Genomic DNA, 17,277 nt, shown 5'->3' on the forward strand with positions numbered 1-17,277 from the left:
GGCTTTGTGCAAATATGAAGAGCAATGGGCAGAAGAAAGCCTTGGGAGGTCATCCATTTTTCATGAGATGCAATGGCAGCAAAGTAAACATGCTTTTTTTTTCAGGAGGAGGAGACCAGTGAAGAATCTAAAGTGCAGAATCATTTTCAAGGACATCACAAGTGCATTTTAAATGTAGTGCATTTACACTTGAACTGAAACAACCATTGTTATGCTGACCAGAAGAAAGTGAAAAGACATAATGTAACACGGACTTACCTCTGTTCAGTAGAGTTTCAGTTGGCAGTGATATTTAAGAATTTATGTTTCATCAATAACTGAGTATTTCTGACACGTGACATTACAGTGGAAGATTAAGGGTGTGGCAGGACAATACCACTAAGTGAGAACAAAGCCTGTCAGAAATATTTGACCAGTTGATCGATGGGAAAAGGCAAACGGCTCTGGTCAAGGTTAAAATTCTTTGTGGTGAGCATCAATAGTATGAACAGATTTTTCCTTTAGGTTTTTAATTCAAAATTTATTTAAGATGCATCACATAAAAGGCTGTTCTTTGTCTTGCGTCTTGCAGATGATCATCTTCTTTTCACTCGTTTGCCCTTTCTGGATCCTGCTCTTCCACTTCTTATGGCTCCTTGTGAAACCTTCCCCAAACTATTCCAACCGGCAGGCTCATCTTTCTCTGCCTGCAACATGAAACAACAGCAAAAACAGACACAATTACAGCCTCATATCCTGAGCAGTGATGTGGAGGGCCTGATGAAATATCCTGTACCCATTAATCTTTCCCCAGGGGGTGCAGGAGACTGGGAGCACTGGGCCAGCAGCTGATTAAATGCTCCTAATAGAGGCCATTCATCTCCCCCTTGAATCTTGAACGTTTCAACATGCAACATCACCCCACACAACTACTCCCTGCCTCTCTCTGTGCAAATATTGGTGTTTTCATAAAGACAGCAGAGTCGATAGTATTTAATATTGTGATATCTTTTTAAGCGGGCATGATCTCTTAGTGGGCTCCTAAGATTTGATGGATGACTTTGTTTGTGCCACAGTGTGAAAATCTCATTTATAACTGTGCCAGTAATCATCATAAATAGTCATGCATGAGATCAAATGGGACCAAATCAAAATTTATAGTTTGAACTAATAACTGTTTAATATCCAGATTTTATTATTATCTTTAGTTGCTCTGGCACAAATTGCATGATGGTTTGATCAGCCATTAAGGGTTTGTCTTCAACTAATTTCACTCATTAGTGATTAATCTCTCTATCAGCCAATTAAGCAAATCCTAAAAGTATTATTTCTGGCCTGGGTAACCAATTAGATAACACCAACAGCCCTTCTTGCTAAACAACCCCCTGGAAACCCACGCTTACGTGGAAACTGCAGGGTAATGAATGTAATGCCATCATTACAAACATGCACTCTACAACCAAAATAGATTGGCCCTGATAGACACATTTTTGTACAGTATAGGCTGTTCAGTCATATTCAGGTATAATCATCATAAATTAGCATGGCCTAATTGTGTTTCACCTGCCAAGCTCCATATGGCCCCTAGTTCAGAGCAAAAATAATTAGGTGACTACATCCCAATTAAACCATTATCCAATGAAACCTCTGTAAAACAATTACCTGGTCAGCTATGACATTAGAAGTGTAATATTCAGGTCAATGCACATGCAGCATTTACAAGAAAGTTATAGAAAAATATATAACAAAGCAGTGGCCACTGTGTTTTTGACAAATAAATGATAACCATATACTTGGCATCTCATGGATGTTTAACCTGTGTTTCAAGATGCTCCAGAAAATCCCCCCAAAAAAAAAATATTCATCCTACTTTTATATTTTAGGAAAATGACATAATTGTAGGCGGAGAGCTTAAAAGCAATGATGTTTATGCAGAGGGACAGGAGAAATGGGAATGAAAGGTACTAAAGAGGGGACCTGCCAGGCTGTGATGTGATGAAGTGAAATCCTCCGGGACTAAAAATGAGATCACCCAAATACTATTCAGCATCTTAACTGGAACAACAGTGACCCCTATTGACAATTTTAGCTTTTTTGTTCTCTTGATGAATGTATCACAGACTCATCATGATACAGGCTGTACATTGTACAGCCTGTATCAGAACAATATACCTGTTTTCCATCTCTGTTGTCTCCTTTCTGCTTTGCAGTGAAGGCCATAAAGTTGACCAGGCCGTAGATATAAGGCTGACCTAGTACAAGAGAAGGTATCTTGTTATCTGCAAATGAACAGAAATGTTATCAGTATTGTTTTCTTTTGGAATTTAATGATCCAGTGATGAATACATCATACAAATGGGGATCTTGGTAACAATGAATCTGACACTATTCTCTTTTTATGCAACATTGCTCCACTGTTATGTCTTTAACCCTTGTCTTAGCAACAAGGTTGGAGCATCAGTGTGGGCCAACAGGCCACAGCTCCCTGACGCTCAGCGGTGATCAGCAGATGGAGGGAGGTCTGCCTGCAGTGGTAGACGGTGCACCCTTTGACAGAAAATGTGGGGGAGGGAGAGGATGTTGTTTAATGGATCACTGAATGCTGCAGCAAGGTTAAGGGAACCAATCTCTGACACTTCACGTCCTCTCCAATCTCCCTCTCCTAGCAGCCAAGCCCCCCTGCCTTTAGTGCATGTACCTGCATCCTGTACCCCTGCAGCTCCTCTGACAAACAATTATGTCTGCCCTTAACACACACACACACACACACGCACACACACACACACACACACAATTAATCAGTAAGTCACTGCAGGCAGATATAAATGGCTTTTTTAATTAGCATATAACCAGTGACCATTTTCATGACCATACCATGTTTTCAGAGTTGCAAAGGTCGAGTAAGCAACATGTCTCATTATCTCTGCTGACCACTTTACACCAAATGGTTACATAGATTTGTATATAGTTTTATGTGTTTAGAAGATGTTGTTTTTTTTTAATCCAAACATTCACCTGCCCCTGGAAACTCTACAAGTCTCAGTGCCCTAGATTTAGTGGAGTGCTAATTCTTGGTCTCCAAATGAACAAAGGTGGTTTCGGTGTTGCAAGTTGGGCTGGGGTTCATAGAGTTACCACTGATATTAAGATATGTGGGGAAGGTGGAGCTACACACAGAGGAAAAAAGGGAGCTGTCCTGCTTACCTATCCCTGATGAGCCACAGAGTAAAGACTGATCAAAAACAAGGCTCTGATGAAGATCTGTCAGCCCGTCATGGGTGGTTTCAGATGGGATACAAGGGAGGTCTTGGCTGGAGCATCCCTGTGGTTCCTCTTGCTGGTGGCAGGTGGCATACAGTATACAGTGTAAAACACACACACACAACAAGGCCGACTGATAAACGGATATTGCACCAGAGGGGCAGTATGTGCTTTAAAGCTAAAGCTGTTACCTACCTGATGAAGTTTCTTTGCCTGGACACAATGAGCTGTGGGTATCTCAGAGAAACTGAAAATCAGTGAAAGGAAGTAAAATTCATATTGGAGATTCAACTTGCAACAAATATCAGACAGCTTTAATTTACATTCTGATAAGTGTTGTGAGACTTACGATGACCTCTGACCTTGTGTCTGAAAGAAGGTTTTCATATGTGGAAGGTCCTGAAAGCCCGTCAACCATATCTTCTCCCAGAAAAACATCTTCTTCAGCATCTTCTCCCCCTTGTAAAAGGTAAGAAAGTGCTTTTGTTTCTTGGGAATCTCTCAATATGCATGATGTGTGCAGAGAATCCAACACAAAGCTTACCATCTGCAGAAAGCATCAGCTCCACCATGCTGTCTTTGTTCAAGCTGCTGAAGGAAATAGGTTCTGTGGCGCCATCTGGTGTCAGCACCAGCTCAGGGATATTTCGGAAGACGTTGGTTGATGAGTGGGTTCTGCGCTCTTCTTCTTCTTCTTTCTCTTCCCTCCTTTGGTTGCCTTCATCATTCAGCAGAGAGGAAATCCTCTGCAGAGTCAGCGTGCTTTTATACACATGAAGGGGGTCCCGTTTCAATAGAGAGAAGGGTAAGGCTGAGGTAGAGGATGAGGCAGACAGATCCTCAGAAGAAGAAAAAACGTTCTCTTGAGTCTCAGGCTGCTGCTGCTGCAAATATAAAACAAATTCCAAGATTTCTTTAAATCACATGTCTACTGCATATTGCAGCCGTTAGTGACAAGGACACTGAAAATATATACGTTATAAATCACAGGATGTTCCTCATCTGGGTCAGCTGCATATGCTGTTTGCTGTGTTTCTTCGGCCATGTCCACAGGGTAAGGGCTGTGTGTGAGACATTGTAGAGCCTCGCTGAACAGAAACCTTTGCCTGCTGCCAGGCTTTCTCTCTGTGTGCTCTGGCCACACTATCGCCCTGGAATGAGAGCACATCTCACAAATCTAGAGTGCAACATATACTGTTTGTTTTTTAACATAATTCAATTTGTCACTCCAACTGTGACATCCACGACCTCAGTACCTTAACTTGGGATGTGGTTTGCTCACTTCCTTCACAGCCTTTCTGACCAATTTGACTTGTTCTTCCTTTGATACTGTGCCAACTTTCTGAACCTGGTACAGCTTAGCAGACAGTGGACAGGGTGGCATTTCTGCAAAACAGTCTGATGAGATGAAGTCTTCGTTGTATCCTAATACTGTTAAGTAATATCTTTCATACCTTTCTTCATCAGTTTTAACTCTGTGGTGTCAGCCCCATCTTCTTCACGCTGATAAGAGTTTTTTGGGGGAAAATGTCATTTCTAGGCTGTCTATCTTTGGTATGTACATTATGTCTTGCTGTAAATAAGTGATTCACCCACATTGTATCCCACAGGAATGTACTTCAAAGCCTCTGTGCACAGACTAGCTCCTTTACAAGTCTGGAGGAAGTGCTTGATCGTGTCTTCACTTTGTGTGTGGCCGCTCTTCAACATAGCCCGGGCATCAGAATCACAGCTGGAGGTTGAATACACAAAATGAGCCTATAAGTCGGTAATAGTCCTAATATTTAGAGCTTTTGTTTAATAATGTTATTTTCCCCTAACATTTTGTACCTGCTTTGAATAAGAACATCTGCAAAGAGCTTGGCATCGTCAGTGGTCTCTACTGCAGGCCTGGTCCACTGGAGATACCTTAATGCCTCTCGGGGCTGTTTCCTTGTCAGGAGACAATGGATGATGCAACGATGCTGCCAGGGGAGCGTGGGAACAGAGGCCTTTGGGCTCAGTAATAGCTCCATGGAGGCCTGGGTTTGGTTGGAACATAGTGCAGAGCGTTTTGTAAGTAAATTTCTAATCAATTAAAGGTCTCTGGAGCTTGAAAAAGGCGACTGGACTTCTTTTTGTTTCTTGAAGACGTTTCACCTCTCATCCGAAAGGCTTCTTCAGTTCTCAACCAAATGGTGGAGAGACCCAGGTATTTAAACCCCTGTGGGCGTAGTCCCATGGAGGTGGTTATGACCCTCTATTGATCATGTGCGTGAACACATGTGCCCAGGTGTGAAGAGGGCGTGGGTCATATTTAATCAGTGGTTTCAGTTGAAACCAATTTAGGACTCCGCTCCATTGTTTCCTGTGGCCTATTGAGGTCACTGGAACAAAGGTGTGAATGGGGGTTGAGACGTCTGGGAAGGGAGCTCAGGACAGCACTGTAAGCGGGGGAAAGTTGGTGACGTAATCCACCTCCTCTGTTCAATGATGGTTGTTCACAGTGGACATAGATGGCTTCTTTCACTCCTCTTTCAAACCATCTGTTTTCCCTGTCCAAAATGTGAACATTGGCATCCTCAAAAGAGTGCCCTTTTTCCTTCAGATGCAGATGTACTGCTGAATCTTGTCCTGTCGAGGTGGCTCTTCTATGTTGTGCCATTCGTTTGTGAAGAGGCTGTTTGGTTTCACCAATGTAGAGGTCCGAGCACTCTTCACTGCACTGAACAGCATACACTACATCGCTGATCTTGTGTTTGGCGGGTTTGTCCTTGGGATGAACCAGTTTTTGTCTTAGGGTGTGACTTGGTTTGAAGTATACTGGGATGTCATGCTTGGAGAAAATTCTTCTGAGTTTCTCTGACAAGCCTGACACATATGGGATGACAATGTATTTCTTCTTGTCCTTCCTATTCTCTGTAGTTTGTGTTTGGCCTTCATTCCTGTGCATCTTAGCTGATTTGATGAAGGCCCAGTCGGGGTAACCGCATGTTTTGAGGGCTTTCTTAATGTGTGTGTGTTCCTTATGCTTCCCTTCTGCCTTAGAGGGAACACTTTCCGCACGGTGTTGTAGGGTCCTGATCACCCCAAGTTTGTGTTCCAGAGGGTGGTGGGAGTCAAAGAGGAGATACTGGTCTGTGTGTGTGGGCTTCCGGTAAACTTCAATGTTGAGGCTTCCATCTTCCTCGATAAGCACTGCACAGTCCAGGAATGGTAACTTGTTATCTCTGGTGTCCTCCCTGGTAAAACGTATGTATTTATCCACTGAGTTAATGTGACGAGTGAAGGCTTCTACTTCTTGGGTTTTGATTTTGACCCAGGTGTCATCTACATATCTGTACCAGTGGCTAGGTGCCATCCCTTTGAAAGAACCAAGAGCTTTACTTTCCACTTCCTCCATGTAAAGGTTGGCTACAATGGGAGACACTGGGGAGCCCATGGCACATCCATGCTTCTGTCTGTAGAATCCATCATTGTATTTAAAATATGTTGTGGTAAGGCAGAGATCTAAAAGTGCACAAATCTGATCTGGGGTGAAGCTGGTTCTGTTCAGTAGGGAATCGTCTTCCTGTAGTGTGCTAGCCAAAGGACTCAACTTTGCCATAGCCCCACAACAGCTTCCTATAGTAGACCTCATCACAGCAACAGAAACCGCTATAAGAAATAACAAACTTTCTCATCCTGTAGCAGAACAGATCAGGATGAAAGTTTCAGCCACTCTCTCCAGTGCAAGACTTCCTCCATCCAACCTCACCATTCAGGAGAAGAAGGCCATCACAGCCCTAAGCAAGGATCAAAACATCACCATACTGCCAGCCGACAAGGGGAGGTGCACGGTTGTGCTGAATTCATCGGATTACCACAACAAAATTACTACACTCCTCAGTGACAACAATACTTATGAGGTCTTGAGACGTGATCCCACAAGCAACTACAAGAAAAAAGTTGTTTGCTGCCTGCAACAACTTGAAAAGGAAAAAGCCATTGACCGCCCCACTTACTACCGCCTGTACCCTGGAGAAGCCACTCCATGCATTTATGGACTCCCAAAGATCCACAAAGAAGGAGTCCCACTTCGACCCATTATCAGCAGTATAAACTCGGTCACCTACAACATTTCCAAACACCTCGCCACCATCTTATCACCGCTTGTTGGCATCACACCCCACCACATTGAAAACTCTACAGATTTTACTAACAAGGTCCAGAATCTTGTACTGGATCCAGATGAAACCATGGTGTCCTTTGATGTGGTTTCACTTTTCACTTGCATACCCACAACTGAGGCAGTGGAGACCGTCAGAAGACGACTACAGGAAGACGATTCCCTACTGAACAGAACCAGCTTCACCCCAGATCAGATTTGTGCACTTTTAGATCTCTGCCTTACCACAACATATTTTAAATACAATGATGGATTCTACAGACAGAAGCATGGATGTGCCATGGGCTCCCCAGTGTCTCCCATTGTAGCCAACCTTTACATGGAGGAAGTGGAAAGTAAAGCTCTTGGTCTTTCAAAGGGATGGCACCTAGCCACTGGTACAGATATGTAGATGACACCTGGGTCAAAATCAAAACCCAAGAAGTAGAAGCCTTCACTCGTCACATTAACTCAGTGGATAAATACATACGTTTTACCAGGGAGGACACCAGAGATAACAAGTTACCATTCCTGGACTGTGCAGTGCTTATCGAGGAAGATGGAAGCCTCAACATTGAAGTTTACCGGAAGCCCACACACACAGACCAGTATCTCCTCTTTGACTCCCACCACCCTCTGGAACACAAACTTGGGGTGATCAGGACCCTACAACACCGTGCGGAAAGTGTTCCCTCTAAGGCAGAAGGGAAGCATAAGGAACACACACACATTAAGAAAGCCGTCAAAACATGCGGTTACCCCGACTGGGCCTTCATCAAATCAGCTAAGATGCACAGGAATGAAGGCCAAACACAAACTACAGAGAATAGGAAGGACAAGAAGAAAGACATTGTCATCCCATATGTGTCAGGCTTGTCAGAGAAACTCAGAAGAATTTTCTCCAAGCATGACATCCCAGTATACTTCAAACCAAGTCACACCCTAAGACAAAAACTGGTTCATCCCAAGGACAAACCCGCCAAACACAAGATCAGCGATGTAGTGTATGCTGTTCAGTGCAGTGAAGAGTGCTCGGACCTCTACATTGGTGAAACCAAACAGCCTCTTCACAAACGAATGGCACAACATAGAAGAGCCACCTCGACAGGACAAGATTCAGCAGTACATCTGCATCTGAAGGAAAAAGGGCACTCTTTTGAGGATGCCAATGTTCACATTTTGGACAGGGAAAACAGATGGTTTGAAAGAGGAGTGAAAGAAGCCATCTATGTCCACTGTGAACAACCATCATTGAACAGAGGAGGTGGATTACGTCACCAACTTTCCCCCGCTTACAGTGCTGTCCTGAGCTCCCTTCCCAGACGTCTCAACCCCCATTCACACCTTTGTTCCAGTGACCTCAATAGGCCACAGGAAACAATGGAGCGGAGTCCTAAATTGGTTTCAACTGAAACCACTGATTAAATATGACCCACGCCCTCTTCACACCTGGGCACATGTGTTCACGCACATGATCAATAGAGGGTCATAACCACCTCCATGGGACTACGCCCACAGGGGTTTAAATACCTGGGTCTCTCCACCATTTGGTTGAGAACTGAAGAAGCCTTTCGGATGAGAGGTGAAACGTCTTCAAGAAACAAAAAGAAGTCCAGTCGCCTTTTTCAAGCTCCAGAGACTACTATGACCTGGATGACTGAGAATCTACACAGACATAATCAATTAAAGGAAAACATATGTTGTAGCTTCTTTCATTACTTACGAGTGGCACATCGGAGCTTATTAAATCATTTTGCAGTATGCAAGCATCTCATTTGTGTCACCTGCACACCATTATGGCTGTTGAACACTAATGTGATCAGCAGCATGGTTAACTGGCTCTCATAGCTCATTACCACAATCTGTTTGTTAATGTTCATTAAAATGCCTTGAAGAAAATCATTCTTTGAGCATCACTTTTTTTTTCTTTTTTTTTTCTTTTTTTTTGCCTGATGCATAAAATCTGTTTTCTTTGTAAGTTGCATACCTTAATGTGTCCATGATCAAACATCCAGAAGGCTCTGATTTGTTGGGAAAAGGCAGATGGAATTGTGAAGGCATGACAAAAAGACTGAAGGAGGTCATCTTTGCACTGCAGGAAATTTGCCACATCCAGGATGAAGTACATGAGCTGTATCATAAAAGTTAAGACATATTTAACCTAAATTAACTGCATCTATGGAAGCAAGAAATCAGTATGTTTCACAGAAAAGCTTTGTTGATTTGGATGGATACAATGGCCTGGACTGACATGTTGTCAATATGAGGGATCAGCATGAGCTTCAGCAGTGCCTGCAGATTAGGGGGCGGATAATGTGGGTCTGTGCAATCTTCAGACATCCAAATGCAGCCATGTTGTCTGCCTAGCTGTGTCACCATGCTCTGTATCAAAGAGCTGAATCTTCCCATTTCTCCCTCCTCCCATCTAATAAAATGGAAGGAAGTTTTTGTTTTTTTTTTTAATAAAGCAGATGTGAAATGGATTAGAAAAAATGTTCAGAGTGAGACAGAAATGGTGGAATGGCTGTAAAATCCGTAAATCATTTCAGAGTTACCCAGGTGTTTCAAGACAAGCTTTCCTGTGGCTGTGATCCATTTCCTTCCACATCTGAGCGATACGCTTCATTTCTTGGGTATCTGACAGAAACAGCAGGGAACAGACCATTAAAAAAAAAAACATTTAGAGGTATGAAAACAGTTCTTCATCCCAATTTTTGGTGTGTGATGATATCTATACCAGGAAACTTGGGCAGAAGCCCCATCATGCCCCACCACTGAACCAGCTGTCCCAGCCAGATGTGTTGCTTTAGAGTCCTGTGCTCTCTGTTCCAGCAGCCGTGTCGGATGTCTGAGGAGCTGCATGTATCCTTGCAGACCATACACGGGACCCCCACACCTGCACAGAGAAGGCATTAAGTTTTCAGAAAGGTTTTATCATGTCACAACATTAAAGATTAAGATATCTGCAACACATATACCATACTGCTCCAGTTGTATGGTGTGCATGTACCGTGCCAGAGGTGGGCTGAACAGAGCTGCTTTCTTCCCCACTGGGCCAGTGTGAGCAGGTTCCTTAATCTCTGGAGCAACATGTGCACTCTGGTGAAGGAGCTCCGGTCCAGGAACATCCACTGACCCTGACAGCGGCTGAAGCCTGTGGGAAAAATTAAGATACAATAGATACAAAGATCCAAATTACACATTACTCAAAGTAACATCAGCTTGTTGCACTGAGTTTAAATCTATTTCAGGAAATAATCCTGATGAAGTTGGAAATGTTTTGTCAGTTTGGGCTTGGATTACTCTTTTTGTTTTTAAGATCTAGACTTTACAGAGATGCAATGCTAAATCACCAAATTGCAGGCTTAGAATGACTAATAATATGACTTAATATGTACTTACATAAGGTTACTAACTCCTTCTTAGCAAACTCTGCCGTCTGCTGTACCCAGCAGCTAAATGGATGTATAATTTCCCCCACATCAGCATCACCTTGTTGGAGATACAGCGTTAAATCAAACATCAATATTAGGTAGTCTTTGCAAACATTGCACAGAGCAATAGTTATATGGATGTTCATTTTCTACCTTCAGCTGTAAGCTTCCTCAACCAGCAGATGATGGCTTTTATGTTGTTGCTAGCCAGAGCCTCAGACCAGTGTCCCTCTGTATCCAGCATGATGCTGAGCTTGTGGTATCAACACCAAGACAAGGAGGATCAAACACACAACATGAGTAAATGAAAACATCTAAAATTAACTTTACTGTATTAGACAGGTCTTTTAAATGTAGCACATGTAATGTCCTTAAGGATTTTTAAGTGGTTAAATAACATGTACGCTTAAAGCTAGAAAATCCATTTATGTAAATGTTTCCACACTTACATCAATCGATTGTGCAAGACCAGATTAAAGCACAATGATTGTAGTAAGCATGATTTTGCATTTGTTGGGTCTTCAGATACTTACTCAGTGCAGTGACTGTGGTCTAGTTTTCCGCAGTGGGTCAGTAAAACTTCCCTCTTGGTCTCTGTAGCGGTGACTGCTCTGAGTTCTGTCTGCCTTGTGGATTTGCTGACTGGCCCGCTGGCTGCAGTAACATTCTCTTCTTACACAAGCTACTTTCGTACATGTTAATCCTCTAAGCTCACTCTCAGTTAACATTTCATTGGCTGATTTGCAGCGTAGCCATGACTGCATATTTATGTTTGCGTGTGCATTCAAGGCAGGAAACAAAGTAGGTAAGAACACCAGGGGTTAAAGTGAATGTCTTAAGCGAAAGAGGGAAGATATTTGGCACTTCTGGTCACATTCCAGTCAGTGATGTCAGTATTTTTTACTATCACTGGCAAAGTGTCTGCTATATTCAAAAGCACCACGAGCCTTTCTGATCACTGCATAATTTTGTCATTGTTTTGTTTTTTGGGGGGTTTTTTTTTTGCATTCTCATGCACATGTGGTGGAGACTGGATGTCTTGATTCTGGATTATTGGTTGGTAGAAACAAGATATTTCAAAGCGTTTTATAGACAAAAGAAAATTAATTCATTGATAATGAAAGTTGTTGCAGCCTCATTTGGAAGTTTCTACCAGTAGAGAGCAGTGCAGCAGCAGTTTGCATAAGTGTGTTTATCCTTTTTTGATGCATTTATTGGTCTGTGTTATGCGTATGGTCTTCATAAAAAAAACACCAAAGGGCAAACTATGTTTTTGTGTCTTTACAGTCTTTCTGTATGTACATAATTCATTTTTATTTGTCATTAAAAGATGGCTTAAACTTTGCAGTAAGGCTGATGTTGCTGATACAGAGAGCCTTATTTTTTCATTTATTTTTTTATACTTGAACTTTATGCTTTTGGAAAACTTTTACTGTTGACATAAACACAAACACAGGCAATCAGCCATTACTTTCACAGTCTAGGGACAGCCAGATTTGCATGGGTGGCAGAAGGTGGGTCCAAATCCCTTGTGGGGCCCAGGGCTGATTAATGACTAAAGGGGATTAGGAGGAGGTTCAAGATTTGGCTGCTCGTCTCACTCTGATGCTGCTGTGGGTGCCTTCATGCGACCTGTGTCACTACGACTGCTCGTCACTCTGGACTAAATCTGAGGATGTCTGGAAGAAAACAACCTGAAAATGGGAAGAAAATGATTTCAAATTTTCACCATGACCACACCTAGGTGAGCGCCACAGATTTATTTATTTTTTTTTGTCTTAGTTTTTTGTTTGTTTCATTTTCTTCAGTTTTAAGTTTGGGACTTTATTTTGGGGAATACTTTTTTTAAACTTTTTTTTTTTTTTTTTTTACATTTTTAAAACAAAACCACACTTTGTTGAACTCTTATTGTGGTTATATGTAAATTTTTACCATTTCTGTTTATATATAACTGACTAAAAGGTCAGGACAGTGTTTCATAACAGTGTTTTTGTTTTCTAGAAATTGTGCTGTTATATAAGAAATTTTTTTATATATTGTCACCACTACAGGCTTATCTACGACCTCCAGTACAACCATAATGCAGCATCCACACAATATCAGTCTTGACTACCAGGCTAAGCTGCTTATGAAAGGACCTTCACAGAACTGTACAACCAAACCCCCTCCACCTGTTCCTCCACATCCCCTGGATGATAACTTCCTCTTCCTCTTCCCTGCTCTATCTGTGTCCTACCCTTAATCCCACCTTGGACTTGAATGAAAACTCAGAGAAGGGTTACAGACGATGGCAGTCTTAAGAGTTAAATTTACCAAGACCAAGAGGGACAAGTTGGCCCAGGTGCTCTGGATCCTAAACTGGATCTCAGTGGTTACAGGGGCCATCCTGTTCAGCCTAGGCATCTTCCTCAAGGTGGAGCTCCATAAGCAAAGAGAGGTGATGGCTGAGAGGGATATCCAGTATGTTCCCAACATGCTTATAGCCGTGGGTCTCATTGCATGTGCCATAAACTTCCTGGGTGGGAAAATCTGCTATGACTGCGTGGACACCACCAAGTTTTTGCGCTGGAAGCTGATCATGCTGCCCTATATCATATGCACCTTCTTCTTCACCTTTTGTGTGCTAGTAGGGGCTCTGATGTGTTACTGCATGCATGGGGAACTGGAGGAGTCTCTGAACCTGGGGCTGACAGAGGCCATGAGGTTTTACAAGGACACAGACACACCAGGACGCTGCTTCCTAAAGCGCACAGTGGACATGCTGCAGGTGCAGTTCCAGTGCTGTGGAAACAATGGCTATAAGGACTGGTTTCAAATTCAGTGGATAAGCAACCGTTATCTGGATATGTCCCAAAAACAGGTGGTGGAGTAAGTACAAACTGCAGAAACAGGGTGCTGTAGTACATTCATATTAAAGAGGAGGTATGCTTAAGATTTATATGTCCTGAGTGGCCAGAAATATGGCAGTTGCTGGATGTGTAAATAAGTTTGTTAAATAGTTCACATCAGCTGAATAAATGATGACATGTGGTGTGTTCACAAGTAGTTGATATGGCCTCTGTGTGGCCAACAAACTCCAGCAAATTATCATAATTATTTAAAATATTGCACATTTACTTAACAACAATATTCCATATGTATCTCTGCATTTGCAGTTCAGAGAATAATTTTCACAAGTAATCCAGCGGGTAAATGGTGACATCTGTGCAATACGATTTTAACCAGTTAATACCGTTTTTCAGCTAAAATGTGTGGAATTTAATCTTTAAAGGATGTTATCTAAAAGTTCGTTTTTTCCTCATACACTGAGCCATAAATTATTCCAGTAACACTTGCAGTTTCACACAGTGCACAATTAAGAGGCAAAACGGGGGAAAGCGGAACAAGACAGGAAACACAGATCAGCACAGTGGATGGGGTTAGGGTGGCAGTTACGATAATAAAATACTGTTTAAATATATTTTCTGCAGTCCCAAACAATGACCATCATGCCTAACACTTTGGTCACTCGAGCACCAATCCATTAAGGCAAACTCGAAATTTCATTTCCTGCTTTCTAGCCGACTAAGGAGTAATGTGGATGGAAAGTACCTATTGGATGGAGTCCCTTTCAGCTGCTGTAACTTCAACTCGCCCCGGCCCTGCATCCAGCAGCAGATCACCAACAACTCTGCCCATTTCAACTACGAGCACCAGACGGAAGAGCTAAACCTTTGGATGAAAGGGTGTCAGCAGGCGCTGCTGGAGTACTACACAAACATTATGCAGTCTATCGGCCTCACAGTCCTCATCACCTGGTTATTTGAGGTGAGGAAACACAAGTCAGTGTTAGAGGATCTTCCTGGTGGGGTTAAAGAGAAGATTGACTAAGTAATGTAACATCTTTGCAGTACTTCACGTGCTCTCAGCCTTTATATCATGCTTTGTGTTTATTTTTATGTGTGATCCTGTCAGTAATATGGGTTTCTGTGTCTTGCTTCAGCTGTCAGTGTTGACCGGGGTTCGTTACCTCCAGACCTCCTTGGAAAATGTGCTGAGGCAGGAAGACCCCAACTCTGAATCTGATGGCTGGCTGCTGGAAAACAGCTTCATGGAAACTGCCCGCAGCAACCTGAATATCATCAAGAGCCTTGGCAAGGGCAACCAGATAGACACAGCAGGCAACGGAGACCCCAACATTAATGTCCCCTCCACCTCAAAAGCACACTATGGTCCTGACAATGTTCCACCAAAGCAAATAACTGAAGCCAGTTGACCTCTTTCAGTCAAAAGACCCCAATGAAGGACATCCCCTACAGCCCACAAAGGGCTTTGAAGCCTGTACACATTACACTGGTAAATTCTTATCTCTATATCTGTGGAGAAGAACTGAGACTGAGCAGTTATACAAAGAATATTGTCTGTGGAAAATTAAACATACTGTGGGGATTATTAAACAATATATGATCCCTGAAGGGTATTCTCCTGCAGATAATGCCTTGTTAACTTTATGCAGTCTTTTCACATAAACACCATGATTTAAGTCACCATTAATGCACATACAAAGTGCTACCAAAACACCTTAAATGCACCTTTGCATTCATTTTGCAAGTGTTTGAACTCAGAGGGGTGGAACACCATTATTCCAAAACTCATTTCCTAATTTGGTGTTTTAATGATGGTGGTGACTAGTGACTGCCAAGGCCATAACACAGGATTTAGGTCATTTCCATACACAGCCCATTCAGTGACCCTTCACACAATGTGGACCGGGGCAGTAGCATCCTAATAACTCCTCAAAAGGGTTTATTGGACCCACAGCATGCTAACTAAACATCCCTCACAGTATAAGCAAAGCCACATTTTCTATATTTGTTTGTAAGACTATCTGTACTGTAATCTATTGTTTACAAATGACATCTGCTGCCTGTGTATCTCGTGGTTTTGCAAAAAGCTGCAAAAACAGCTCTGTACACCTGTCAGTTGCAACACTGGAATCAAAATGAACTTGACATAGATTTACTGTTTGCTGAAGACAACTGTGGGTTAGAAGTTAAAGCACCTAACATTGTTTCCCATGTTTTCATCTGAACATACTGGAAAATCCAGCCGGAAGAAGTTAGAGTTACAGCAAAAAAAAAAAATGCATTTCACAATCAAAAGATCTTTAGTGATTAGTTTCTGGGTGTTCAGACTGGTAACAACAATCTTGAATCTTGTGTGTGCCCTTTTCCGAGTTGCCTGACCGCATTAGCAAAGTTGTAAGAAGGGTAGCGAATAATATTACACAGTACCTTTTGTGTTTTCACATAAGTAGATCACCAGACAGAAATCCCTGAGTAATTCTTAACTATTACTCTTAGAATATTCAAGCCAGTGCTGCAATGATTTTCTTGTGCCTCAGCAATGTCACCAAGTTTTAATGCTCTAATGAAAACACTTCTTGCTGGGATGAGCTACCAAAACATTTGTCACTGCTTTAATGAGGATTTCAATGTCTGCAAACTAGCCTTGCTGATATGATCTGCTCTTCCTGCCTTTCTTTTCCGAAACAAAGCCGGGAAGTCCTTTATACTAAATTTATGCTGTACTTTTTAAAGAATTAACAATATAAGTAGAACTGCAAAAATACCTAAATGTTTAGAGCAGTTAATAATAGAGAACAGATCGTTCCTTTTTAAAAGATTTATTCAAATCTTGGACACTATTGTTTTAACCATTTCAGAGCATTGGAACAGACTGCCTGCAGATTGTCTTGTGTCTTTATTTCCACAGACTGGAAGTCATTAAGTACTGTCAAACAACACAAAAAGGTAGAAATTATATATTCACACTTTTTTTTTTTTTTCCTGAAATGGCAGAGAAATAATGGAGTACCTGAAAACATATACTGGGGTTTTAAAAAAAAAAAATTGTTTTTTTTCTTAAATAAAACAGTGCAATAGATAATTAAAAACAAAAATTTAGATAATGATAAAATGTGACAATGTGTTGCACAGTAGTTCATCCAATAATTTTTGATTATAAGCTTTTGGCTGAATAAAACTTTTTCTCAAAGATCATATTTCCTGTGAAATCTTTCATATAATTAATTTCACAATTCTTAAGGTCAGCAAGCGCAGATGCGAGATTTATGTAACTATAAAAACAGCTAAAATTCAGAAAACTGGTGCATCAAGGATAGGATATAAGGAAGTCACCGAGGCAGATTACTGTATACTTCTCTTAGAATACTTCATCTGTTTGATGCAATCTTGGAAATAATGTTTATTCTATATGTTTTGTCCATTATACATGTGTCTATTTATAAGTAAAGGTGTCAGTAGGTTAAGGTTTCATTATTTGAAACATTCTACATAATTAAGGGGTGAAAGCAAAAATGTATAGGATCTCTGACGAAGCCCAAACATTTCCACATGAATGTACTTCAAAACAGCATCATTGAACAATTATAACTTATCACAAATCATAAGTTCTAACACAAAGAGAGAATACAGA

The 17,277-nt window shown here is 41.7% G+C and overlaps 2 protein-coding genes across 2 annotated transcripts; one reads left to right on the forward strand and one right to left on the reverse strand.

Moving 5' to 3' along the window:
- Window positions 1-499: 499 nt before the first annotated feature.
- On the reverse strand, window positions 500-11,426 carry LOC115772647 (uncharacterized). The gene is made up of 19 exons (XM_030719019.1): window positions 11,334-11,426; window positions 10,954-11,063; window positions 10,769-10,858; window positions 10,377-10,520; window positions 10,104-10,262; window positions 9,922-10,003; window positions 9,602-9,791; window positions 9,354-9,497; window positions 5,071-5,261; window positions 4,837-4,972; window positions 4,695-4,743; window positions 4,497-4,626; window positions 4,217-4,391; window positions 3,785-4,124; window positions 3,603-3,699; window positions 3,436-3,487; window positions 3,184-3,316; window positions 2,152-2,258; window positions 500-686 (listed from the first exon to the last, which is right to left on the reverse strand). The coding sequence occupies exons 2-19, from the start codon at window positions 11,042-11,044 to the stop codon at window positions 576-578; spliced, it is 2,421 nt and encodes an 806-aa protein (XP_030574879.1). The 5' UTR covers window positions 11,045-11,063; window positions 11,334-11,426; the 3' UTR covers window positions 500-575.
- Window positions 11,427-12,399: 973 nt separating this feature from the next.
- On the forward strand, window positions 12,400-16,836 carry LOC115772439 (photoreceptor outer segment membrane glycoprotein 2-like). The gene is made up of 4 exons (XM_030718698.1): window positions 12,400-12,544; window positions 12,852-13,668; window positions 14,361-14,607; window positions 14,783-16,836. Exons 2-4 carry the CDS (start codon window positions 13,088-13,090, stop codon window positions 15,053-15,055), a joined length of 1,101 nt encoding a protein of 366 aa, XP_030574558.1. The 5' UTR covers window positions 12,400-12,544; window positions 12,852-13,087; the 3' UTR covers window positions 15,056-16,836.
- The last annotated feature ends 441 nt before the right edge of the window (window positions 16,837-17,277 follow it).

The sequence above is a fragment of the Archocentrus centrarchus genome, chromosome 22 (assembly GCF_007364275.1).
Source record: "Archocentrus centrarchus isolate MPI-CPG fArcCen1 chromosome 22, fArcCen1, whole genome shotgun sequence".
NCBI classification, from domain to species: domain Eukaryota; kingdom Metazoa; phylum Chordata; class Actinopteri; order Cichliformes; family Cichlidae; genus Archocentrus; species Archocentrus centrarchus.

Excerpts from the sequence above, each read along its gene's own strand:
- LOC115772439 (XM_030718698.1), top strand. The coding sequence starts at position 13,088 with ATGGCAGTCTTAAGAGTTAAATTTACCAAGACCAAGAGGGACAAGTTG. Across the intron at positions 13,669-14,360 it reads TCCCAAAAACAGGTGGTGGA|CCGACTAAGGAGTAATGTGG; the intron begins GTAAGTACAAAC and ends CCTGCTTTCTAG. Across the intron at positions 14,608-14,782 it reads TCATCACCTGGTTATTTGAG|CTGTCAGTGTTGACCGGGGT; the intron begins GTGAGGAAACAC and ends GTCTTGCTTCAG.
- LOC115772647 (XM_030719019.1), bottom strand. The coding sequence starts at position 11,044 with ATGCTGGATACAGAGGGACACTGGTCTGAGGCTCTGGCTAGCAACAAC. Across the intron at positions 4,125-4,216 it reads AACATCCTGTGATTTATAAC|CAGCAGCAGCCTGAGACTCA; the intron begins GTATATATTTTC and ends TTATATTTGCAG. Across the intron at positions 2,259-3,183 it reads CTGTGGCTCATCAGGGATAG|ATAACAAGATACCTTCTCTT; the intron begins GTAAGCAGGACA and ends GTTCATTTGCAG.